Source organism: Eptesicus fuscus, chromosome 6 (assembly GCF_027574615.1).
Source record: "Eptesicus fuscus isolate TK198812 chromosome 6, DD_ASM_mEF_20220401, whole genome shotgun sequence".
NCBI lineage: Eukaryota > Metazoa > Chordata > Mammalia > Chiroptera > Vespertilionidae > Eptesicus > Eptesicus fuscus.
Window position 1 is genome coordinate 54,008,039 of NC_072478.1, and position 27,796 is coordinate 54,035,834.

Sequence of the window (27,796 nt, forward strand, 5' to 3'; positions counted from 1 at the left end):
TTCCTGTTTCTTTCTTGGAAATACATGCCATTTTTAGGTGAATTTTTTATTGAATTTGTGTATATCCACTTCTCTAGGACTCCCAATAAATTATTTGCCATTTGTCTCTTAAGAGTGGACCCTTAAAACACTTTCCATATTCAGAAATTTTATGCTGTTTCCAGCTACTTGTCTTTTTTTCAAAGGTTTATTTTTCTCCCTTTCCTTTCTCAGCTGCATTAGCGTTCCTTTCCCCATGAACTGGCTTTCTGTTACCTATTGAACACTCTTTGCTGTGTGTGTCCTGGTCTGGGCTAAATACACCCATCGGCCAGGGTAGGGCTCCAGTGCCCTTGGGCAAGCCAGGGAGGCTCCTGGGGTGATGTACCCCAACTCTGTTATCTATGCCTGTCCCCCAGCTCACACCAGCCTAGGCCAGCCATCGTGACTCTTGTTCTGGGGCTTGACCCTGTGTCTGCTCCACAGATGGCTCTGATTCTGTTGCCTGGTTTCCCATAGCCTTGCTGACTCAGACCTTCTTCATAACTTTGGGTGTCACTGGCTCTAGCTGGTTGCTTAGCCTTTTCTTGCCTCTCTGTTCCTCATTCTTCTGCTTCCTGACCACTTTCTTGTCCCAGCTCTTGTCAGCTGCCTCCTGTCTCTGGGACCCACTGTGCTGGGGTCACGGCACAGCACCCCAGGGGCTGACTCTTTCTCTTCTGGCTCGTTAAAAATTGTCAGTTTGGATAAGTTTTACTAAATTAAGGGGGGAGGCCAAGATGACATCCTGATTCCTAAACATAATTTTACTGTATTAAAAATTACATTATTGACCATATTTCTTTAAAGCATGGTAAAATTTGCATATATGAAGAATATATACATATTTGTGTTACGTTCCTTGTAATGGAAAATATTTTGTATTTATTTCTAAGGGTGCATATAGTATATACATTGTTTCAAACTCTATAAAGAGAATATTAACATACATTTCAAAAGTTTTATTGTAAATAGGTGTTGATGGTACAAGTTTCATTGAGGACATATGCAGTGTCCTTGATGTCAGGTCGGGACCTGTAGCCGTCCTAGTTTCATGACACTGAAATTGAACATAAGAAGTTTAGTAAAGCTTATTTTGAGGTTCTAATAAAATAGAACCGGAAAGGCCTGGCTCTCATATATTTGGTGGTGGGGTGTCAGGGTAATATCAGACGGCCGTCCTGTTTCTCCTCTGGCAACAGTGCGTGGCAGGAAGCAAGCTAGATCTAAGTAACTTTTACACCGCTTCTTGCCTTGTTGCAATTAAAGCCGAGGAACGCCCTTCCTCAACTTCTTCACCATCTTTCATCACTATTTATAAGTACACTGAAAGCTTTTTCTTTTTTACAAACTCCAGTGGAACTATTTCTGACCACTAAACAATGTCTTATTTGCTTTGATATCTGTGCCATTTGCTTTTTTTAAAAAAAAATAATGTTTTTTTCATCTTTCTCAGATCTATTCCAAAGGCAAAAGCCTAACTTAATTTTTAAACTTTTGAGAAAAGCTTCTGTCATTGCTTTTAGAATGTCAGGGAAATGATAAGAATTGTTTTGGTGTAAGTCAACAGTTGTCTTTTATAAGTACAAACACACACACAAACACACTACACAGGACTAAGCAGTAAAAGTCGGCATTTAAATCCCAAGTTCAGCACTCTAGGGAGCACGTTCTTTCTTTAATTGATCTCTGTGATTCTCATCTCATTGATAAGAAACAGAAGTCACATTATCTGAATCTAGAACTTTCATTTTAGTTTTTCTTGCTTTTAAGAGCTTTTTAAGTTAGGCTTGGTATCTTTTTGTAAGAGTGAGAAAAATTGTTTCAGAAGTTAAAATATTAATATTCTTCTACTTTCCTGTAGGGATTTGTCTGTACTCCTATCCTCACCCCATCCTGGCACTAGAATATGACCTCCAGTTTTATGGGACTTTCGTGTATTTGTTAGCTTATGTGTGTCAAGACCTAGAATAGTGGTAGGTGCTCAGGAATGGTATTCAGTAAAAGAGGGGCAAAACACGTGTTTCAGTACCTGCTTATTGCTCATAGCACACAACCTAAAGACTGGGAGAGAGATTTGGAGGGAATTGTCCCTGACCCTTAGTGTCCAGATAGCTACAGAGACAGGATGAGGAAGGAGGCAAAATGAACTAACTAGAAAAAGGTGGGTCCTGATTAGTTCTTTGTTCTTCCACTCTTGACTGCCAGCAAATACCTAACCGGTCCTTTTAATTTAAATGAAATATTTAAGTTTTAATGTTTGCTCTAATAAAGAATACTCATGCCTCTGATAATAGTGGTAGCTTTTTTTCTCAAAGCCAAAATATGGATGAGTGTGGAGCAGGAGGTAGGGGGACAGAGATGAGAAAGAGGTAAAGGGAATGAGGAAGAGAAAGAGTATTCAGTAGATATTTCTTTTTCTTGATTTTTTTTTTTCTTGAAAGTAAGGTAGAGTTCAAGATATCTGACAAAGATGGTAACTAATGAAATAAATAAGGACTGGATTTTTATGTACCTTTGGGCTGGCCACATGGAACAGCACTTCGTCAGTGGTCGTGTTTTAGCACACGTGTGTGTACAATGTTTGGTAGCCAACAAACACCCTTTCTAAAACCTTAGGTTTCAAATATTTTTAGTGGGAGGAAATCAAAGAAACATCCCCAAACCTCAAACCCTAAGAAAAATAAAGACCTCCAAGAAAGTACTCAGGATTCTCTCATTGTTCCGTTCACACCAACTCAGAAAGTAAATACACAGTTTGGATTATTAAATCATTTTTTAAAATCAAATATGAATAATGAAGTTGATGAGAAAACAATGAAGATAGTATATGACAGCAACCACAATTTTAAAAACAATAGCCACATCTGGTGGAGAATGTGGTGGTGGAAGGAACTCAGCGCTCGGGCGTGAGGATAACAGCACCTCCGCCCGCTGAGTTGCGTTGAAGGCCTGAGACCCCGTCCTCAGCATAGCATGCTGCTGCCCACAGAACATCAATGGTCATTGCGTTGCGTTGAATTGGAAAATGCTGTTCTGGGGCAGACCCTGGTTTTATCATTCAAGCCAGAGGCCAGGTTAAAAGGAACCTTGGCAAGTCCTGATTTTGCAGGTCAAAAGCAGAAGGAAAACAGGAAGCAATTTCATGTGTGGCTTAATCCTCCAACCTGTGCTTTAGCAGGAGAATTTGAAAAGGGAGCTCTGTAGGGAACTTCCCGGGTAAGCAGAGGCAGCCGCTGATGGAACATACAGCATTGCCTCATCAGTGCTGGAGGACATCAGGGGTGAGGTGGAAGAGGTGCCTCTGAATTTAACCAAGTCATCTACACTCTACGGACGCCAGTGCCCTCTGGTCGCTCCGGCTAAAAGCCGCTGCCCTTTTCTGCAGAGGGGATTCTTGATGAAAAATACCTGAAGGGCAGCTCTTGACCCTGCAGATTTTTGCATGTGTGAGCGTACGTGTTTCCCCTTCGGTGTGTGTGCAAGCAGACCTTATTTCCCGAGATTCCCAGTGAGGCTGGCCTTGCCCCTGCGCGGCCTTTGGCAGCTCTGACAAAGCCATTCTGTTCAGTGGTGCCTGCAGCCAGAGCCCAGTGCAAGTGAGGCTGCCTTTAAGCAGGGTGAGGATCCATTGCTGTTTTGTGTGCGCGGTTGTACGGGAGGCTCCCATCGAGAATACCCTGTGGGTGACTTGAAAAATTCATTAATGTTTTGAAAAGGGCCATTTTTTTTTTTTTTTTACCTGTTGTAAGCTAATGTGTGAATGGGAAAGATATTTTTATACCTACACTGAAAGATCATTTTAGAGTTTTAAACTGACCGGAAAACTCTGATATTACTTCACAGTTATGGCATTAACCCTAAGAAAATAAGTTTATAACTTGGGATTTTCCCTCCACAATTTTTCTCTCAAGTGGCAGCTCATTGATTATTCAAAATCAGAGTATTAATGAACAGATTTACTTAACCCCTTTAATATAAGCATTCTTTAGGACTTTGTCATATTAAGATGCCGTGTTTAATATTTTGAAGGGTGGTAACTCTACTCAAAGTCAGAGTTGAAGTAAATCTGAAGTAAATGTGGTAGGTGTCATGTTGGCAAAAGTACTATGACATTGCCCTTGATGTCCTTAATTTATAAATTTTGGAATAGGATTCTCTAAACCTCTCACATGTAAATTCTTGAAATAATGAACTCTATCCCTTTATCCTACAGGAACAAACTTAGTATAAGGCAGGAAGAGAGGAGGGTACGAGTTGATAGGAAAGCCCCTGTGACTTTACATAGGAGTCAGCCAGCAGCAGTGAGAGTCAAGTTTGGGAATCAGAGGGCAGTACCAGAGGCAGTGAAGGCATTCTTTCTGGAATGCAGGAAAACCATCAGGGAAAAAGCTGTTTGGAGCTTGACTCATTAATTAAATTGATAGAGAGAAGCCATATTCTGTAGCTCAGAAAGGCCATGGTACAGCATATTTTAGATCAACTTTTTGAAAATGTGGTCAACAAAAAGCATGCTGAAATCAGTAACTTCTAAATTACTCAGGTTCAAGGTCCACAGTTAGAACTAGAACCCATCAGCACTCAGTATCTCATGCCATCTGTATTAGCATCTATGTCTGCATCTTAACATAAGGATAATTACTGTTCACCGAGAAAGTTAAATCATGTTTAGTATATATAGGACATTTCAAAAGTCACTGTCATTAAAATATACTTTATAAAGTACTAACCCACAGATGATGTAGTAAGTTCATGATTCCTTCTCAGAGGATTCTAACCAACTAATGTATATAAATACACTCACACATGCTAATGATTGCACAGGCAAATTAGATCATGGAGGCATTTTTTTTTTAGCACGCATATTTGGCCATTGTCTTAGCAACCACTGATTGGCATATTGTGCTCCATAAAGGTTTCTGGAGATGATTTGATGTTAAATTTTTTTGGAGACTCTGCATATGCTTAAATGGTAATGCTAGATATAGTTTTATGACGACAACTTCCCTGAATATGGAAATTCCTTAATAAAAAGATGGCGAGTGCTTTCCACTTTAATATGGCTTACATGTGAATCTTACATATGCATAAAAATGACCATAGCTAAGGTCAGGTGTGCCAATGGCCTTAAGTCTTGTCTTCTTGGTGGCATTTGACACTGTTAATCTCTCACCCATCCCTTTGATTCCAAGATTCTGCATTATCTTGCCTTCCTGCATCTTTGGTTTTTCTTCCTTAGACTGACCAGTGAGTTCATCCCTCCTCCCCGCCCCCGCTCCCACCCCACCTCAGGAGAAATGCTAGTTTTCTGTATATTTCTATCTATTACCTTGTTTTCTCCTTATTTAAACTTTTCCCTCAGTGAGCTCATCCATTCATTTTTCCATGCATAACATCTAGAATCCTTGTTCTCTAAGAATAATCTATCATATAAGGTAAGTCCCAGCCACTCTATTGTAGTACATGTTTTTTTTTTTGAGCTTGCCCTATTCGGTCAAGTTAGTTAGTTGTCTTGCAGTTCATCAGACCTTTTTGCTTTCATTTGTCTGTATTGTATGTATTTAAAATTGTGATCAATAACTTTAATTATGTCCTTTAACATGTTAAATTTTCTACCTATCTCTCTTCATTTTCCTTGCCACATTTTCAGTTGCTCACCAGATTATCCTAAAATTATCTCAAACTACTTCAGCTGGTGTTAGAGACCTTCTGTGATTTGGACCATTTTTCATTCCTGTGGAGGGCAGCTGGTCCAGTGATGGATCCCAGTGCATTTGCCATGGTCTGGACTAATTCCATTGCTCTGTTCCTCCACGAAACTTTCCTTCAAACTCAATTTCAAATTATCAGACTTTCTTGGAATTCTGATTTATTTTAAACTATGGGTGATTAGCACTTAGTGACTTTAATATTTACTAATCTCCAGGTCTTAGCTTCCCTCCTGGACTGTAAACTCATTAAGCGTAGAGACCATTTGTTATCCTTGTAGTCTCAGAAGGAATCTCACATAGCTTGTGTTTAATAAAAATAAATTGATTAAAACAGTTCATTAGTAACAAAGTACCTAGTAGTTAAATTGTTTATTTCCCTTGTTTTGTTAGAAAATTCATTTAACCCTGGCTCAGTGGATGAGAGTCAACCCATGAATCAGGAGGTCATGGTTTGATTCCCAGTCAGGGCACATGCCGGGGTTGCAGGCTTGATCGCCAGTAGGGGGCTTGCAGGAGGCAGCTGATCAGTGATTCTCTCTTATCATTGTTGTTTCTATCTCTCTCTGCCTCTCCCTTCCTCTCTGAAATCAATAAAAATATTTCTTAAAAAGACATTTAGATTTAAATGTTTTTGCATATTTTCCAAAAAAATAGATTTTACATATTTTATCAAATGATAACCTTTCTAGCCATAGCTTATGTTTATGAGGAAAAGTTACTTGAATGACCTCCTAACATAGATCCTTATTTTTAAGAAAAATTCTACACATACTAGTGTGGGCTTCATTTTCTTGTGATAGAAAATATCCCCCCCCCTTTTTTGTTTTCTTTTAGCTCTGTGTCAGGCTACTTCTCTGCTGGGCTGCAGCTTTGCTTTCTTAATTATAACTTTGAGTCCTTGATGGTCAAATTGCATTCATTTAAGTGAAATTTAGTGTAGAAAGTACACACCTCATTAAACAGAGCTACTTTAATAAATATTATTAATGGTATAAACTGTTGTGAAAGCAAACAAAGAAAGTAAATTGGAAAAGACTAATCAGCCATTGCTGTGCTTTAAATTATATTTTCCAAGCCAGTTATGTCCTTGAATTTTCTGTATCTGCTAACTTTAGTTATAACTTTACTCATACAGATAAGATTATAAAATAAGTACCAGCTCTTTAATTCCTCTCTGTGGTGCATTATTGATTGGGTTTGAGATGGTGGTCCTTATTGAGTGAGGAATTATCCCCTAAAACATTAATGATTCACTTATCATCAAACATAACACCAAAAAGTTTTTTTATTTATTTTATGTGTGGGTAAAAATAAGAAAATTTTTTGTTAAACATTGATTTATATTTGTGATTTTTTTTAATATTGAGTATTCTCCGAATTCTCATGTTTCTTAGATTTAGTGTTCTTTATATAAAAGAGTATGTATTTGAATCTCAATAATTGTTTATCCTAGTGATTTAATGTGGCTGTTCCAAACCTACACACTGCAGATATCAGGGGAGCCAGAATTCTTACCAGAAATGCTCAAATCATATGCACACAAAAGATTGCCTGTACAGTAAGTGAACACTATGGCTGTTGAAGTACCACTATGTCATAGTATATCTTTAAAAACCTTTTCTTCTGGTGCTTTCCAATGTTATATATGCTTATATAAATTAAAAGCAATATATAAAATATAATATGGAAAGGTAGAATTACCTGTAGTTTCACTATGATGGCAGTCACTGTTAAGAATTACAGATACAACAGTAATACTAATAATTGCCATAGTGTAAAGAATATTTACTATGTTAGACACTGTTCTCAGTGCTCTTACATATAGTGAGTAATTTAATCTGTAACAACCCTATATGGTAGGACCTTTGTTATCACTACTGATGAGGAAGCTGGCCTAGAAAGCTTAAGCAAAAGTGATATATATTGCTCCAAGTGCTTCCTTTGGGTAGATTGTAACTTAATCTTACGGTTATTTTATTTACAAAAATAGGAACATATTTTGCAATAGTGTTCTAACACTATCAAGTTCAAAACAAACTCCCCTAACTCTCAACCTGCTCTTCCCCCATTGTACATGTTAATTAATAGCACTACTGTGCAAATTTTCTGCAAGCCCTCTCAATGCTATCTACTTGGAAAAAAATAGAGAAAAAAAAAAACACCTATTCCTAATGTAGCCACTTCTCACTGTTGTTACCCAGGCCATTCTCGCCTCCTGCCCGGAGACCTGCAGGAACATCCTGGCTCATCTCTCCACTGCCAACACACCCACTCTCACCATCCCTTCTCCGCACAGCGGCCAGAGTGAAGTTCTTACAGTGTCAATCAGTTCCAAAGATTAGCTACATGATAGGGTGTCAGCAGAACCTGGAATTTTCCCGACCCACCCACAGTCTGTGGACTATCTTGTGTGATAATAAAGTGTGTGTCCATGAGACAGCTGGCTGAGCTTTTGAGAATAGTCTGTGTCCCTGGATTTTTTTTTTTTTTCATTCCTCTGTGCAAAGTAAAATGAACCATATGGGAATTGAACCTGTAACCTTGGCCTGATTAACTGACCTTCTATAAAATCGCCTTTTAGAAATACATGTTCTACTGTAATGAGATTAGGAGTGCAGCTTCATTCATTCAATAAATAGTATCGGTGCTGCCCTAATGGCAGCAGAGAGCCCAGAGATGCATAGGACATGGTTTCTGCCCTCAAGGGATTAGGATAAGTGCCCAGGTCACTAATGTAAAGGGGAAAAGTGATGACGGCTGGAGGGGAGACATTAGCCAGATGCTCAAATGAATCAGGCGACAGGACAGTGGTGCTTCCTGCCGGAGAACGTTATAGATCCGTGAAGGATGGACGGGGTTTCCAGGAGGGAGTAGGAGAGAGGTGGTGCTGGGTTGTATAGGTATGGTGGCATCCACACCTTGACAGGGATGTTGGAGTGTGGCGAGCACAAGGTCAGGCAGTAGGAGAGGACCTGCAGGAGAAGGTTGAGTAGGAGGAGGTACTTAAAGGTGCTGCCAAGGTTACCCTACGATGGAATTCGGTAAGGACGATGGACGATTTCTGAGCTGGGAAGCAATAGAGTCAGGACTCTGTAACAGGACACTCATTTGTCAGCCACTATAGAATGGAGTGAGGAGAGGCTGGGGTTAAGGAAGAGCCCTTGGGAGGTGTTGAGCCTGAAGCAGTGGTACCACCTGTGTGGGGAAAGCAATGCCAGGGTGTGCAAGGCTGGAGCGCTCAGGACTTGGTGACTGATTAAATGTGATGGCTAAGGAGGGGTCTAAGGCTTGAACCTGGTGACTAGCAGATGGCAGTAACCTTCCAGAAGTTGATAAAACGTAGATCAGAGAGGTTATGTAAAGGTCATGAAAACATGACATTGGAACATGGGGAAGAGGCCAGAGCTGGGTGTGAAGATTTGGAAAGTCAGTCACCAAGAGAGCTGTTTGAGCTGGGTGGTGAACGAGGTCATTAAGACAGTGGTTGGCAAACCGCGGCTCACGAGCCACATGCGACTCACGAGCCGCGGTTTGTCGCTCTGTTGACTAATGAGTTTGCCGACCCCTGTCATATACTACCCTTTACCTCTTTGCACACAATATGCCACAATTGTCTAATCCTCACAGCTTCCAACTACATGGTAACATTTAGTCTAGTCCAGTGGTCGGCAAACTCATTAGTCAACAGAGCGGCAAAACCACGGCTCGAGAGTCACGGTTTGCCGACCACTACATTAAGAGATAGAGTGTAGAAACAAGAAGAAAGACGGCCAAAGGGAGAACTCCTAAGAAAATCTGTATTGGTGATCAAGAAAATTAGAGACTATAAAATCAAGGAGGCATTAGGAGAATGTTCCAGAAATTGAAGAAGGAGGCACTGCTGAAAGGCAGTTAGAAGCAAATTTGCCCTTTTGTCATTGGTGAACAAGAAGGAAAAATAATTCATGTTTGTTTTAATTTTGTAATTAAGCAAATGTATTGCTTTCATTTGGATTTCTCACCTTTTTTATACTTAGGCTTTCTCTTTGATTGCTCTTAATTTGTTTCTGCTACATACTTGTCATACTCCAGACAGTTAAAAACAAGTCACATTTCTTTATGTAAGGAATGCAGTGCGCCTTCAGAATTGATGACGTGGTGAGTTTTATGATGATTGCTGTGAAAATGCCACTTAGTGGAAATCACCCGTTTAGTCAAGTATCTGTTTGGTGCCTGTTGGGTACCAGGTACAGTTCCATGCACAGTGGTAACACCAAAGAAAACCCTGGCCCCTGTTGGGTTTCCTTTCTTGTGTGATGACGTCAACAATAAAAAACCCAAAGAAGTGAACTATACCACATGTGAGATGGTGATATGCACCAGGAAGGAAACTAAAGCAGAACGTGTAAGAGGGAGAGCTGAGGAAGGAAGGGGTCTGTCAGTAGAGTGGTCAGTGAAGAAGTCCTGATGGAGAAAGTGTTGTTTGATGAAGCCCAGAAGGAGATGAGAGAGGGGGTTGTGTGGATATCTAGTGGAGGAGGTGATGTCTGCAAGTGCAAAGGCACTGAGGTGTAGTGTTTTGAAGGCTAGTAAGGAGGCCACTGTGCAATATGCAAGCAAGAGATCAGAGACATCTCGGGGGCCAGATTGTGGCTCTGTGGTCATAGGGATGACTTTGACTTCTGCTTTGAGTGTGAGGGAAAGTCCTTGGGTGGTTTTGAGCAAATGAGTGAATAAGGTTCATTCTATTACAGGGGGAAAAGGGGGCAATGAGAAACAAAATCTGCTAGGAGGTGTTGACAGTTTGGACTAGAGTAGTACCAGGGGAAATTGTGGGAAGTGAAATGAATCTGAATGTATTCTGAGAGTAAAGTGGATTAAATATAACAGATTGAATGTGCAGTGTGAGAGAAAGGAGAGTCAGGGATGAGTCCAAGTTGCTGTATTAGTTTTCTAGGGCTGCTTAACAAAATACCACAATCTAAACTGGATGCCTTAAGCAAGGGAGATTCATTATTCTGTAGTTCTGGAGGCTAGAAGTCCAAGGTTAATGTGTCAGCTGAATTGGTTCCTTCTGAAAGGCTGTGATGGAAAATCTGTTCTGTGCCTCTCTCCTAGCTTCTGGTGTTTTCTGGCAATCCTTGGCTGATGAAAGCATCCCTGGCTTCATCTTTGCCTTCATCATCTTCACATAGCATTCTCCCTGCATGTGTGCCTGTGTCCCAATTGCCCCTTTTTAATAAGGACACCGATCACATTGAATTAGGGGTCCACCCTACTCCAGAATGACCTCATTAATTAATTGTCACTAACTAATTGTATCTGCTATGACCCTATTCCCAAATAAGGTCACATTCTGAGTTCCTAGGATCTAGGACTTCGAGATAGTAATTTGAGAGAGGAAATAATTCATCCCATAACAGTTGTCATTAACTGAGTTGAGCAAGTCTGTGGGAAGATCAGGTTTGGAGGCAGAGAAAGGTCAGCAAAGTTGTGCACATATTAAGTTTGAGGTGCATATCGGAAACATCGAACAGGCAGTTGCATGAATGAGTCTGAAATTCCAGGGAGGAGTCTGGGCTGGTGATCAACATTTGGAAGTCCAAGGTATATTGATGATATTTAGAGCTGAGGCGAATGAGATCACCAAGTAAGTGAGTTTGAATAGAAGAGGGAGTGCCAAAGACTAAAGGGAAGACGATTAAGTATCAGGACCAAAACCAAGGCTCACAAGAATGTTAAATACAAATCCCATGTATGCTTGTAGTTGTGAAAAAAACCCACAATTACACTTTAATGATTATTTTAACTTATATTTTGAATGTTTACAAAGTCGTGTTATCCTGTGAAACGTAAGAGAGTCAGTCAGAGTATGGATTGAGTTTTACTGGCTGACATGCTAAAGAAGTCACTGGTGCTGAAATGGAATGTTTTGAATGCCATAAAGAAGTCAAAGGACAGTAATAAAAATAATAAAGAGCTCTTTTCTCAGAAGGAGAAACAACTTTGGAGAACATTGTTTCAGCCCTTGATTTAAGAAGTCATTTTCTAGAAAGCCGGTCATGCTACAGTGCTCTGAGCAGCTGAGTAGTTTGTTCCTTCATCTTTTTCTAGTGAGATTGGAGTTTAAACATTTAAAATTGTGTTGTTGTTTTTTTAAATTATCACAGCAATATTATCACATTTTCCACTAATTTGAAAACCAGAAATAACGTATCACAACTATTCAATCCTTTTGGTATATTTTCTTTGGTTTCTGGTTTTTTGTTTTGTTTTAACCACATGCCTGCTGGTTCACACGGACACAAATGCCCTACAGGAAGGTGGAGGCGGTGACATAACAATCCGCCCAGAGTTTTCTGGGCATGTCCAGCTAGAATTTCTCTGCGCCATCGCACTTACTGCTTCCTCTGCCCTCTTTCCGGGTCTGGCTGTCATCTGGGGCTGCTTTGAAACTCAGGGCTGCTGTCACCTTTCCGGAAATGCTCTCTGACTAGTCTGTTCCCTCCCTTTCCGGCGTGGAGGCTGAGCCCACACGTGCCACCTTACTACCCCAGACCATGGCACTGACTCTACTGGTCCACATCCCCACTATCTTGGAGGACAGCCTGGGTGTTTTTTTAAATATATTTATTTTTTCAGTACTTTGCTCAGCACCTATGGGTAGCTAGATTTTCAAAAAAATGTTTGCAGACTGTGCATGAAAACAAAATTAGCTTCTCTGCCTACTCAGTGCACATCTAAACAGTCACAGAATTGATTCCTTATTAGAATTGAAAATGTTTTGTTCAGACTGTGCTACTAACTAACACAATAATATATTATATATATATTGAAAAGATTTCTTTTTAAAATATATTCATACAGATTGCTGCTTAAAGGGTTAAATTTTCCCCTAAAAACTATTGCCCAGAATCCATCAGTTCCTTACTTGAAAGATACCTGAGATATTTACCATGTATGGCTTTTAAAATATATTGTCTGTGTCCCTTTGAACTAGTAAGAAAAATGAGGTAATTAGAATATACCTAAGTAAGGTAATATGGAAAAAATGCAGAAGCTTCAAGGGAGGGGTCAAATTGCTGGCGGTAGAAGCAAGATTTTTTTTTAATTTTAATTAGTGGATTGTTTTGGAAAGAGGAGTTGGTTTTTTTATGTGTTTATTCTTTTAACCTGCCATAATTGAGATATATAATGTGAGTCTGGGTGAAGAGAGTTGAGAAATATTATAATTGTTCTTTGATGCCAAAAAATACTTTTCATGATGACTCAGCTCAAGACTCTTCTTCTCCCTGCCCACCTTGAATACAAATTTTTGGTAAACTTTTTCGAAAACAGGGACAGGAAGAAAGCAACTTAAATGGTGGTTATTTATTATTTCTTGATACTGAGAAGAGGCTTTGCTGTACAGAATGGTTGATAGCATGACTCCACTGATAGAGTTTACCTTCATTGTGTAAGTCCTCGTATGTGACCAGTACATACTGAATTCTTTTATGGAACCATGCTTTATGATAACGTTTGACCTAAGCTGTACAGCATATCAAAGGTGCCATTACAGTATAGTTATTTAAATCTTTCTTTCTTCCCCCAGCTCTACTTTACGAAGTGTTTCTACTGGATCCTCAAGACCTTCCAAGATATGTTTGGTGTGTGGGGATGAGGCTTCAGGCTGCCACTATGGGGTAGTAACCTGTGGCAGCTGCAAAGTGTTCTTCAAAAGAGCAGTGGAAGGTAAATGTTCATGTGGGTGTTCCTTTTACACATTTTTCTCTAGTGTGTAGACTTGCACAGTTTACTCTATAGCATCATTGGGAAATAATGCAAACAGTATTTTGATGTGATATGTCAGTAATACATAGTAATAATGCCTTCTCTAAAATCCACCTGAAGATTTTCTAACAAGCAATATTTAATGGGAATGATTTGAAATTGTGAATTTTTTTGTGGTCGGTTGTTTGTCTCGGTCTGTTTTTCAGTGAGACATAGAAAAATAATTCTGTCATAAATTTCATTTGTATAATCTGAAAGAGCATTTTTAGTAAGAACACACAAAATACATCATTTTTGCCTTTTCCGCATTTCTGTACAGTTGACTCTTGAACAATGGGGGGGTTAAGGCACTGACCCCTTTGTAGTTGAAAATCAGTGTAACTTTTGACTCCCCAAAAGATAATTACTAATAGCCTACTGTTGACCTTACCAATAATACAAAAATGTGTCAATTAACACATCTTTTTTATGTTATATACTACATTTTTACAGTGTAGTAAGCTAGACAAAAGAAAATGTCAAGAAGAAAAAATACATTTATAATATTTATTGGAAAAAAGTCCACAAATAAGTGGACCTGTGTAGTTCAAACCATGTTGTTCAAGGGTCAACTGTATGTATATATACAGTTGTATGTTTATATATATGTTTATAGCATATTAAAACATAAATATGAGGATCACTTCTGTAATTTAGGTTGTGTTTGATGCAGAATGATTTCATTTCACATCTAATTCAGATGCCAGGACCCCGTTTCAGTCCTACCTTTATTCCTACTGAAGGTTTCCAAATGGCTGCTTAAATTAAAAATTTGAAAATGAGTTTTTCTTCTATCCAAGTAATTATACTTCCTAAGGAGAAACAGTCTTTTAGTTTATTTTTGCCTTCATCACTCTAACTTATAAGCAATTGATTAACATCAGACTTAGGCCAGATGGTTTTATTAATGTTGACTGCTATGGCTGGTTGAAGTGTAGAATTTTTGCTATTAGTAAAATTATTATTGTATAATTGACACTTATTTTCACTAACAAGTTTCAACATGAAGACTCCGGCAGGTTTATTTCTCAGGGCAGTTCTCTGAGAGATAAATGGATGCTTTGGAGGTGTAAGCATAAATGACTCAAATGTTTCACCTTTGTTTTGCTAGAGACCACAAGGTAATATCCTTAATTCTAGGATGAAAATGCTGACTGATTAATTATTTCTTTGCTTCTTGGATTGCTTTTGCATTATTGAATTGATATTGCATGATTTTACATTTTTTCTTTATTAAGTATTTAAAAGTCCCTAAAACCAGCACTGAATCGGTAATATGAGTTCCATATTTCTTTCTCCATATATGGTCTCTGGGTAACAAGGGACAGAAAATTCAACACAAACTGGCTTAAGCATCAGTGTAAATTCATTGTCCCATACAACTTTTCCTAATATAGGCGTGGCTTCAGGCAAGCCATGGTCTTAAGCCAGGTCATTAAACTCAGTCCCATTCTCTCTGTTGCTGGACTTTGCTCTTGCTGTGTTCTCATGCAAGTTCAGTCATTGTGATGAGACTGTCATCAGATCACCATCAAAAAGAGGTTTTCTGTTCCCAGCAGTTCTTATAAAACCCGCTATTGAATTTAACTTGACTCACATGCTCCACTCCAAAGTAATCACTGCGGCCAGGGAATGCAGTGATCCAATAAGCTAGTTCTGGCTGGAGTCAGCCAACTTGAACTTCCTTCCTAGACTGAGTGTGGGAAGGGCATTTCTCTTAGGAAAAGGTGGGTGCTGTTACCAGAGGCTGATTTAAAGAAAATGGGAAAAGTTAATTTGTACAATACTGAAATCAGTTTATTTTTGAAGGCTTCCCCCCCACACACACACACCTCTCTCTCTTAACTGTATGATTAGCTCAGTAGAAGATAAACAGTTGAAATTTACCTCTGGTACCTTTCTAATTCCTCCCGCCCCTTCAAGTTTAAGAACCACCCTCCTAGGCTCACTAGTTATGAACAGAATAATGTGAAATGTAAAAATAAAGTGATATAAGAAGGGCATTTGGAGATATTCAGTGGGAAGCTCGGTGTTGTACTGCCTACAGGTTGGCCTTCATATCAGAACCCAAGTTTCCATTATTTACAGACTATGCCCTTGTCTGCTTCTGAAGCCAAAGGTTTTCTAGAAGTTTTTGGCTTAGTTTTTTGTTGTTTTGAGTAGTTTCTATGGAAGTAGCTGAGGAGAGAGTATTTTTGGAACTGAGGTATACATGAATATAGAAAAACTTAATTGTCCATCATTTTCCTGCATTGGAAAGCTGATTAGTAATGGATAATGAAACTTGATGAGTACCTCTTAAGACTTTTACTAATATAGCTTATTTACTATTTATTTGGCAGTTGGAATTTTTGGGTTGACATGCATGAAACAAGGCTGTATATTTTAAATATAAACTTACTGTTTTATTTTGTATGTCGCTGTGTTTGTGAGAGACAGAGAGAGAATAAATATGTGAAAAATTAGGCTATCTTTGTGATTTAATAATAACAAATCATTTTTAATACTTTATAGTTTGAGGCACTAATTTCACAAAAGTATAATCTATGAATATTATGTTTATTCCCCTTTTACATATGAACACATTTGGGATAAGACGCAATCAACTAATCTATTCAGAATCATAAGGCCAAACTTAAAGCTGTCTTAGTGTTATGACTCCTAACCTAGACTCAACCTAAAGTTTCACAACTCCAAATCTCATAATCTGTTATTTCTAATTTCTGTAATTCTCAAGTCCATGAAAATTCTACCTATGTATCATTTGTTCATGCCTACTTAATGGTAATGAAGAAAGTGATATAAGCATTGAGAAGACACAATTTGGTACACTTTCTGTGCACGCATGGGTGTGTGTGCCTGTGTATACATAACATATACAAGTATGTATATGTATGTTTAATGTTTGAATATTTACTAAGGTTTTTTTCTGCTTTCCCTTGATAACCTGAAGCTCCTCTGATTACAAAAGCAGAGAATTCTAAGGAGCAGCAGGTACAGGGAGCTGAGATGAGGGGAGCCCAATGAAGCCGAAAGGCACTAACACCACCAAGGGCAGAACCAGAAATAACCACTGGGGAGGAGCAAGGAGGGAGCACATCACAGTCGGAGCTCTGAGTTTATTGGCTTTAGGCCTTATGCCCAAACGCAGCACTGTAAAGCTTGGTAATAGCATAGTGGTGACTGTGTAGGGAGACGACAAATCATTTTTTTAGTGTAAATTATGTTATATGTTCTGTTTAATGGGATATACACTGAGTGGCCAGATTATTATGCGTTCAGAGATCATAATAATCTGGCCACTCAGTGTATATGTGTACTTAGTTTTTTCTTCTTAAGCATTTAATATAAAAACACTCAGAAGTCTCATTAGAATACATTTGCCAATAGTGTCAGTTAAAAGCCATGTTATTGTACCTTACAAATGGAAGTTTGTAATTTCTTTTAAATTTTTACCTGCTTATTTGCCTTGAAGTTTTGTCAGGACCTTTTTATATCTGCAAAAAAAGTGTGTGTGTGTGTGTGTGTGTGTGTGTATTAATTATTATTAGAGTTCTCCTTTGTGGTGGAAACTGAACTGGCTTTAGGATCAGAAGACTTGGTTTTAATTTCCGGTTCTGCCACTCACTAGGTGTGAAATTAAGGCAAGTTATTTAATTTATCTGGATCTCTGTTTCTTTGTATATAAATGGGAAAAGTAGTATTTCCCTATCTTAATATTGCTATGAAAAATTACATGAAAAAATGGGCAGATTTTATAGTTGTGAATTTGAAGTACTAGATATTTATTATTTTCTAAGAACAAAATGCTAAAGTTTTCTGGTCATGTCTGTGCAGAGAGATCCTGTAAATGACACAGTGATTTTGCACTGTTGGATCTTCACTTGTAAGCCCTTCATTTTTTCTTCATTAGATTTTCATTTTTCCTGTAATAGGTTATTTTGTCCATACAGCCACCCTTTGAGGTTGTGGCATAAAACAAGACTAAATGACTTCTCCCCCCCCAAAAAAAAAAATCAGTAAATGAGCAATGAAGCTGCCCCTACAATTTATGCAAGCCCTTTGACTTCTAATCTGTAATGTGTAATTCTAGTCTTGCGTTTTTACTGTCTCAGTCTTTCTCCAACTGTAAATTGCCATGTGTTTCATCTCATGTGTATTTTACTTTGTGATCCCTCAATGAACAGAGCTGACGACATTCAGCACACTATTTTATAACCTAATTTCCTTTTGGGATAGTCAGTATATAAGCTGTATCTGCAAGACACCACCACCACAAATCATTGAAGAGTTATAAGGCTGTAAAAGAAAAGAGTTCATTATTATGTAAAGTCAACTGTATGTGTATGTTTGTAAGCAGACCTGTTAGACTAAAGAGGCCAGAGCTTGTTAAGGTCAGCCAAATTGTAGCATGTAAGTTTCCAACGCTGACATTTCCCTTTAAGTAAGAGACTTATAAATCTACTTCCTGAAATGAAATTGCTTTAAAACATATGATTGTAGATGAGTCTCAGGATTCCTCACATAGAGGTGGTAGTTTAAGACAACCAGTCTGTGATCCTGTACCTCCTTCCTTTTGCATGTAGTTCATAGCATATAGCTAAAAAAATAGTTACATTATAGATTGATTATTCCATGGGGAATATGTTTTTAAGAAAATGTAATGGTAAACGAATAGTTTTCTTTGCTTTTCTAAAGTTAATGAGTCAACTGAAAAGGCCCAGAGAAATGCATTTCACCATGTCATACACCCAAGTTATCCTATCAATGCTGTGTGTGCCCGTGATAAAAGGAGCATGGGCACATGGGAGGAGTGGGGGACTGACAGAACAATTGTGCTGCAAATAGGAGAACTTAAATTCAGTGGACTCAGGCTAAGTCGGATGGGGATGTATAATAATTGAAATGTAGCCAACCCTTTCTAATTGGCAATGTAAAATTCAGGAAATGATAAAGCAAGGAAATAACTTAATGTATATTAATAGATGTCTTTGCTTTATGATATGATCCAGCCCTCAGTGTTCCCATGAACCATGTATCAGAAGCTAATGGACATCGAAGTCCATTGTCACTGCTGCAGAGCTGCTGAGTCAGAGATGGAAACCAAAGGGTGTTCTGGGTTACATTTTTCTCACGAAACACTTTAAAAATTAAGTATTTTTTTCCTTTACCAGAATGTAGGAACCAGGTAACCTGATTCTTTCTAATTACTTACCATCAGCGCCTAAACAAATACCTACCCAGTAGATTAAAACTATCATTTTTACGAACACTCCTTTCCTCCCTACATAGGCATAAGGCTATAGTGTTCATTTTAAATTATTGCCCAGAATTTTTATAACCCTTCAGTTGGTTACTATGGGAACATGCAGAGCCATGACATTTAGGCCAACCTGGAAGGTCAAGGAAGGCTTCTTAAAGAATTGACCCCCTAAACTGAATCCTGAGAGATTAGAATTGGCAGTGCTGAGAGGAATAAGGACAGGCTGTCTGCACAGGGCACTGGAAGCAACTTCATGTTTCCACTGTGAAAATTTGCAGTGTGAGGTGACAGAAGATGAGGCCAAAGGTACAGCTGGGGTCCAGGTCCCAGACTCTTGGCAAAACATAACCTCTGAATGTTTTCATGCAGCAGAATGGTAAATCCACTTTGCATTTAATATCTGACTTCACGGAGGTATGCTCATCTATAGGGGCTGTTTTAAATCATTTGGGGAAGAAATGTCCAGGCATAGAATAGAGGAGAGACAGTGAATAAGACTATCTGGGAAGTTTCATTTGCAGTTCTGGATTGAAAATGAAGAAGCAAAAATCTAGGAAGATTCCCCAGGCTTGGCTGCTGAGATCTTTGCTAAGATGAGGAAGACTGGAATGGGAGCAACTCTGGGAGCAAAGGTTCTTTTATTCAGCAAACATTTATTCCGTGTCTCCTGAATAAATTCCAGACACCATTCTAGGCAGACTTAGGGACATCTTGGGTGAAGATCAAGTGAAAAAAATAGACTAAGATTTCTGCTCTGGTGGAGCCTTACATTGTAGTGAGGGGTGGTGGAAATATTAAGCATAAGAAAAGAGTTACTCATGTTGCCTATGAAAAGTTGATAAATTCTACAGGAGGAAAAAGCATTGCCAAGATCAAGGAGATTCAAATGAGATTTGGTTTAGGACAATGCATTTGAAATGTCTATAGAACAGTCAAGTGTGTCTAACAGGAAGTTGGATGTGCGATTCTGAAGCAGAGGGAGCAAGGCAAGATTGAAAAGAAAGGTTTTGGAATCATCATCCATGAGAGTAGATGTGTTTGCCCAAGAAATGGGTATTTAACAGACAAGGTTAGAAGCTTAGAGGACATATATCTAGAACACTGTGTGTGTGTGTGTATGTGTGTGTGTGTGTGTGTGTGTGTGCGCGTGTGTGTGCGCGCGCGCGCGCACGTGCGCATGCACGCACGTTGCGTGTGTGAATAATCTTTCCTTCTCCAAGTTGCACACAGAAAAGTCTTAGTTGGTTGGTCCGGTTATTTCTAGTTTAGCTGAAGTTCAGACAGTATTGCATCTGTGGAATTTCCAATCCCAGCTTTTGGTCTTTATTCTTCATTAAGCTTTGATTGTTATTGAATCTTAGCCAGTCCGATGCCCACAACCAAACTGATGGAAGCATGTAACGGATGCTCATACAACATTGATTGAATGATTGTTTGATAACTATTTACATATATGGATGGGATTCACCCTCATTTCTGTCACTGTTTCTCTGAAGTAGAAAATATCTTGACATAATTGATTAGAAAATGTTTTGAAGTAGGGGCATTTGGGCCAAAAATAAGTAGACATTACCCAAAGAGCTTCTTATAGCTTAAATTTTTAACTTAAGGTACACTTCACATAGCAAACTTGAAAAATATAAATTAGAAGCACGGTACATACTTTTCAGAGTTACTCCCTATGTATATGTGTTTATTTACAACCCATAAAAAAAATCCAAAAGCAGTCAACAGCTTTACATGAGTCAAAATGAAATTTAAAATAAGTGATATGAAAAACAAGCAAAGGAATGATGAGAGGAAGAAAGAAATAGAGAGCCAGGAACAGGGATGACAGAGAATAAATGATCCGAGACCTTTATAGAGACCGGCCACTGATTTGGCTGTTAGCTTTCTAGCAGCCAAACCCAAGACAACGACAAGTCACCTGACCTACAGTGTTCTTACAAACTAGTTTAGGGGATTGTCTGTTGATAAGAAAATGTTCATGAGCTACTGTTTTTTTAATGTGCCTGTTCTTTCCATGGGAACTATAACCTGAAATTTAAAAAGTAAGTCTCTCTGGTACTAATGGAATCATTTGTTTATCTTAAGGAGCAGAGCTGGACAAATGTTTTATTCTGTGACTCACCTGCTCCTCTACTAATAGCTGCTGTTTATTGAGCAGTTACTAGATGCCAGACACTGGACCAAGTATTCCATGCTTTATGTCATTTATTCCTCATAACAGCCTTCATAAAACTGAATGTTTTATGAATTTTAGAAGGTAATATCTTTCTATCTGAACTCTCTAAGGGAAACATGGACTATTTTAAACAAGGCTTAATGCTATGACTTTTTACCACTTACAATTAATAGAAATATTTGTAACTATCTGAGTACTTATTTTGGGGCTCATTATACTAAGAACTGTATATTCTCATTTTATTCCTCATAATAATTCTATGGAATAGCTAGGATTATTACCTATCCTTATATTAGACATCAGTCATCTGAGACATGTAAAACTAGTCCAAGGTCACCTGGGTCGAAGGAAGTGGCAGAGCTGGGATTTGAACACAGGAAGCCCAGGAATTCTGACTCTGTGTACTTAACACATAAGCCACACTGCCTCTCACAGAGTCATATCAAATCCCAACTATTTTTACCCATCAAAAAGTAGGGCAACATCTCTACCTTTTTAACACTTATGAAGAGCACATTATAATTTAACAGTTATCCCCCTGTACTCTAAATAATTAACTTGTAGCCATTCCAACTTAAAACTCTAATTCAAATTTCTGTGGCCCTAATGGGAAAGAAATTGGCTAGTCTCTATTTTTTCTTAAGGGATGAACTCCATATGTTTTAAATACTACCATTACCATCTTTAACATCTTGATATTAATTTAAACTGTATTTAAAACTTTTATCTTCCCGTGTTTCATTTCCTGTGTGTGATAAAAATTAGATATAGCCTATCAGGCTCAGAGGACCATTGCAAGAATGGCCTGCCTCAAACAAACCTGAAAGCTACTAACTCTTCAGCTTTTGCTGTCTGCCTCATGCCAAATGTTGTCCTCATGGCTTTTGTACTTCTAGTGTAATTAGGATCAGATAATGCAATTTATAGGATTTGATCCTCTTGAGAGTGAGTTGACACCAAAAATAAAAATCACTAAACTGACTGCAATTAAATGCCAAGATAGATCCCTGGAAGGTTGAGGAGGAGGAAGCACATAGGAGGAATGGGAAGGGGAGGCTTGAACCTGAGTCCACAGGCTAAAGCAGGCCCAGTTCAGTGAAAGCCTGGCCTGGCTAGAGCTGGCCTGTACCCAGAGGCAGAGTAGGTGTCTGAACAAAGACACTGGGGGCAGAGTGTGTAAGGTCCTCATATTGGAATGAGAAATCTCAGCCCTTCTCTTAAACATAGCAAATCTTTTTATAAGATTCTTTACATTGGAAAGATTGGACACAGTGGCTTAGGTGGTATTTCTTTTTTTTAATTTAATAAATCTTTATTGTTCAGATTATTACAATTGTTCCTCTTTTTTCCCCCCATAGCTCCCCTCCACCTGGTTCCCACCCCACCCTCTGCCCTTACCTCCCCCACACTGTCCTCATCCACAGGTGTATGATTTTTGTCCAGTCTCTTCCCGCACCCCCCACACCCCTTTCCCCCCAAGGATTGTCAGTCCATTCCCTTTCTATGCCCCTGATTCTGTTATATTTACCAGTTTATTCTGTTCATAAGATTTTTTATTCACTTGATTTTTAGATTCACTTGTTGATAGACATGTATTTGTTGTTCATAATTTTTATCTTTACCTTTTTCTTCTTCTTCCTTCTCTTAAAGAATACCTTTCAGCATTTCATATAATACTGGTTTGGTGGTGATGAACTCCTTTAGCTTTTTCTTATCTGTGAAGCTCTTTATCTGACCTTCAATTCTGAATGATAGCTTTGTTGGGTAGAGTAATCTTGGTTGTAGGTTCTTGCTATTCATCACTTGGAATATTTCTTGCCACTCCCGTCTGGCCTGCATAGTTTCTGTTGAGAAATCAGCTGACAGTCGTATGGGTGCTTCCTTGTAGGTAACTAACTGTTTTTCTCTTGCTGCTTTTAATATTCTCTCTTTGTCTTTTGCTCTTAGCATTTTAATTATGATGTGTCTTGGTGTGGTCCTCTTTGGATTCCTCTTGTTTGGGGTTCTGTGCGCTTCCTGGACTTGTAAGTCTATTTCTTTCACCAGGTGGGGGAAGTTTTCTGTCACTATTTCTTCAAATAGGTTTTCAGTATCTTGCTCTCTCTGTTCTTCTGGCACCCCCATAATTCAGATGTTGGTACACTTGAAGTTGTCCCAGAGGCTTCTTACACTATCTTCAAATTTTTGGATTCTTTTTTCTTTTCCGGTTGAGTGTTTTTTGCTTCTTTGTCTTTCAAATCTTTGACTTGATTCTTGTGGTCCTCTAGTCTGCTGTTAGATCTCTGTATAATATTTTTTATTTCAGTCAGTGTATGTTTAATTTCTCATTGGTCCTTTTTCATATCCTCGAGGGTCTCGCTAAATTTATTGGCCTTTTCTAGGAAATTCTTGAAAAACCTTATAACCGTGGTTTTGAACTCTATATCCAGTCATTTGCTTTCCTCCATTTCTTTCATTTGTGATCTGTTTCTTTGTCTCTGCATTTTCACTGCTTCCCTGAGTTGGTAGAGGAACTTTGTGTGGTAGGTGTCCTATAGGGCCCAGTGGCTCAGCCTCCCCATTTACCTGAGGTGGACACTCTTGGTGCACCCCTTTGTGGACTGTGTGCACAGCCTTATTGTAGTTAAGTCTTTATTGTTGTTGGTATCACTGGGAGGAATTGATCTCCAGGCTAATTGGCTGTGAGGATCAGCTGTGTCTACACTGCGAGAACTTCTGTGCTGGAGACACCCTTATGAGACAAGACTTGCAAAATTGCAAAAGCCTCTGTGCTCAGCTTGGATGGGGCAGAGTCTCAGGGTGGAGCAGACAGCCTTGGCTTCCTGTCAGCCCTGCCCTATGAGGCCCCTGAGTCTCAGTGTCCCTCGGTAATCGCTGCAAGCACCTCTGAGAGAAAGCTGCCCTCGAGTTTCACCCACTGCCAGACAGTCCAGTTTCTCCCTGAATGAGTCTGGGTTCCCAGAAACTCGCCCGGAACTGGAGTTCAGTGCAGTTGGGAGCTTCCGTCTCCCTCCTGCTTTAGAAAGCCAGCTGTGCACTCAGCCTCCCATGCACTCAGCAGTCAGTCTTCTCTGCGTGCACACCTCTGGACCTCTGCCTTCCACAGCTCCCCTGAGGCTCAGTGTGCTTTCTCTTTTCCAGACAGTCCAGATTCCCCCTAATGAGTCTGGTTTCACAGAGTCTCGCCTGGGACTGGAGTTCAGCGCAGTTGGGAGCTTCTGTCTCCCTCCCGCTTTAGAAAGCCAGCCACGCACTCAAGCCGCCCGTGTACTCAGCCGCCCGTGTACTCAGCCGCCCTTCCTCTCCGCGCGCACGTCTCCGTACCTCAGCCTTTTACAGCTCCTCTGAGTCTCAATGTGCTTTCCTCTTTCCTTCTAGTTGTAGAATTTCCACTCAGCCAGCTTTCCTGTGGTTCTGGATGGTGTCCGTTTTGTCTTTTAGTTGTAGTTTTGATATTGTTGTGTGAGGCAGCAGTTTAGGTGTTTACCTATGCCGCCATCTTGGTTTCTCTCCTTAGGTGGTATTTCTATCCCTTGGTGCTATGCAGGGGCTCACAGCAGGGGCCCCCTAGAGGGGGAGGAGACAGTTGGGGTGGGATGCTGGATGAGAGATGGGAGAAAGGGCTGGCCTGATTACAATCCAGTGGGAGGCCTGATTGAGAGGAGCAAGAATTAGCAGGCCTGGAGGTGGGTTAGTTCTGGAGAATGAGGGGGCTCTGACAGAGAACTTTCAGGATGCAGGTGAGGAACAGAGTTCAGGAGTGTCGAGACTGTGGAGATAGGTTCTCCAAAAGGGATAATGTTGCGTTTACAAAAGCATCATCACCTTCCTGTGTGAGCTGTGCTGCTAATTAATAGTGAGCTCTTATACCCCACAGAGCAAGGAGCTATCTCCAAGAAAGTGAGAAATGCGTTTTCTCCAAACAGATAGAAGGCTAAGGCTCCATTATATCACTGGAATTTGACAACCCAAGGCATCTTTGCAGAAATATTTTGTTTGTTTTTCTAATGGTAAAAACATGAAGTAAAGCAAATGAAATTTAAAAAAAGGTTAAATAATATAAATCTGGAAGGATATCATAACTGTCAATAAGAATTGAAGTCACTTATAGCAACTCAGCTGAGGAGTCAATGGAGTGAGCTTTTTCTTATGAAGTTTAATATAAATTCATACTTACATATAGCACCATAAATAAAGTACAGGCCCATTAGATTGTATTCACTTTAGTAGAATTAAAACTATATAGTTTGGTGAAAAACAAGTAAATACTTCTTCCTCCCTCCTAATCCCTTCTTATATTTTCATTTTCTTCTTCAATTTGGAAGGAAGAACCAGAACTTGAGTTGGGAGAGTCGTTCCACCATCTTAGAAGCCATACTGACTACCTGCTAACATTTTAGTGAAAGGCTTCATGGACATTTTCCCAGCAATTTAACATTTACTTTAAGAATTTTCTAGTAAGAAACCGTATAAAAAGCATTACCAACATAGGTTCTAAAGTCATTTTATGTATAGTGTGAGTAGAGAGAGAATTGGCCTTGGGGGTCAGATAGCCTGGACTTCAGTCCAGAATGACTCTGCTCACTCCAAGACTTCAAGCAAATAATTGAATGTCTGTTCCCACTTCGATACACAAAAAGAAATCTTAAAAGTATCAGCTCAATCCATCTCTCAGAGTTAAGAGGCCAAAAAGTTGTACCCATATGTTGAACTGCTTTATAAATGATAAGGGATTACTTTACAAACATTATATTTTTAAAAGAATTTTCCCCTTTTTAGGAAGTAATGTGATCAATATGCCTTTATTCTCAAGAAAATGTGGAAATTTTAAACTGTAGCTACCTTATGTACATGTTAAATATTTGATTTGAAAAAAAAAACAGTAAATATTAAAGGAGAGCTTATATTATTTTAGGCCAGGCTTGGAATTTTGACCTCCTCCTCCCTGGTTTAGGCAGGTCTATGTCGTGCATGAGTACTATACCAAAGGGCTGCGATGGGGAAACCTTCAAATTTAATCTGCCTGAAAACATAACCAGAAAAAGAACAAAGACAGTTTTCACACTTTTCCTGCATCTTAAACAATTTGGAAGGTCACAACTACTTTTTACTTTCTTCTTTTTTTTAATTAACTGTACCAAGATTTTTCAAACACGCTATATTCTCCTACCCTCCCACTCTTGGTGAAGGACTTAATTGGAAAACCAGTGCAGAATGAGTCTACGTTGATTGTTTTTCATCTAGCCTGCATCATAGCATTTTCCCAGTTGAACCAGACTCAGCAATTTGATATTGCTCACATTACATAAGTAATAATTGTTTTGTTTTTTACTAACCAATATGAACTGAAGTTGCATTCCAAAAGAGAAAAAGAATGAAGAGTATTAATAGCCATTAATTAGAAACCTTAAAAAGCACTGTTTTTAAAGAAGAAGAGATGGAGAAATTATTAAACACCATTATTAAATAGAATTGGGTAAAAAATTCCTTCAAGCAACTTTCCCTTTCCATTTTTTAAATTAAATGTACTTGGGACTTTTCTGATGAGGATTTAGATGTATTTGAAGAGCTTTAGACACTATAATTGGTGATACTTAAAATAAAAAAAATATTTATGTTACATCTCCCAAATATTGAGATAACCGACTTTTGCCTAATTTGACCATCGTTTCACAAAACAAAGCATAATAGACAAGATGTCACTGACACCTAAAAATCCAGGTCGAGAACTTGGAGAATCAAGCCAGGAAAAGGTGCTGAGAAGACAAATGAAGAGGCAAGGAACCGGCAGAGCCAGAGCCGATTAGGTATGAAGTAATCATTGAAAACGGGAGGAAAATGCCCCACAGGTGTCTATAGGGTAGAATCAGACAGAAAGCAGGAACCTTCGTTCAATTCTACAAACATGTGTTGAGTGCTTGCTACGTAGGAGACACTGGGTGTGTGTGCTTCAGTCCATTCCCAGCAACGAGAAGGCACGGGGATTCCACAGACCACCCTTTACTTCATTTCAAGCAGTGTAAGTTTTGTGTGTGTGTGTTTTTTTAAATCATATACTGCATTTTTAAAATTAGTTGTAAAGCAGAAATAATCACATTGAGCCTTAGGAATTAACTTCAACTTTTTCACTGAAGCAGTACAAGTTGCAGAAAAATGAAATGGAACCAGGAAAAATTTCCCTTTTTACAGAGTCTCACTGCTAAACTCAGTTTACTATGCAGAAAATTGGAGTTTTCAAGTACTGGTAGCTATTTTCTGTATTAGACTGAGTTGTAATTTATAGTTGTGACTCACAGGGAAGGGATGGGAAGGAAAAAAGATATTATTTTAGCAGCAAAAATTGACCTCTATTGAGCCATTAACTCACCATTTGTAAAACAAATCAGAAAATTAAAGTAATTTTTAAATTACTTGAAAAATCAAGCAAATTGTCCTTCCAGTAGTGAGGAAAGCCCATCATAAATGTAACAGAAATGTCTGTTTCTTCATTTATGTAGCAAAGCAGAGGACACTTTCTGTTTTATCTTTACCAAAGATTATTGCATAAATACTAATTTTCTCGCTTGTCCCATCTTCCCTCCCTCCCTCCCTCCCTCCCTCCCTCCCTCCCTCCCTCCCTTCCTTCCTTCCATCCAATATGACTGGAAATTACAATTTAAAAATAATTAGTAATTTTTAAATAGCATTAATTGGCATTAATAAGAAACATTATGGAGAAATAATTATAGAAATATTAAATGTTTTAGATATGAAATTCCTTAAAACAACTTTTACTTTAAATTTTTTTAATTAACTATCCTCCACGTACATGATTACGATTTTTTTGAA

General features: G+C 38.8%; 1 protein-coding gene across 2 annotated transcripts in view; it reads left to right on the forward strand.

Annotated features, from left to right (window-relative positions):
* Positions 1-27,796, forward strand: part of NR3C2 (nuclear receptor subfamily 3 group C member 2) — a 305,287-nt gene that overhangs the window by 139,643 nt on the left and 137,848 nt on the right. The window contains exon 3 of one of the 2 annotated variants that reach the window (XM_028151490.2): positions 13,303-13,454. In XM_028151490.2, coding sequence (XP_028007291.2) covers positions 13,303-13,454 — 152 coding nt within the window. The remainder of the gene's footprint in view (positions 1-13,302; positions 13,455-27,796) is intronic. The other variant, XM_028151493.2, reaches the window with a different exon arrangement.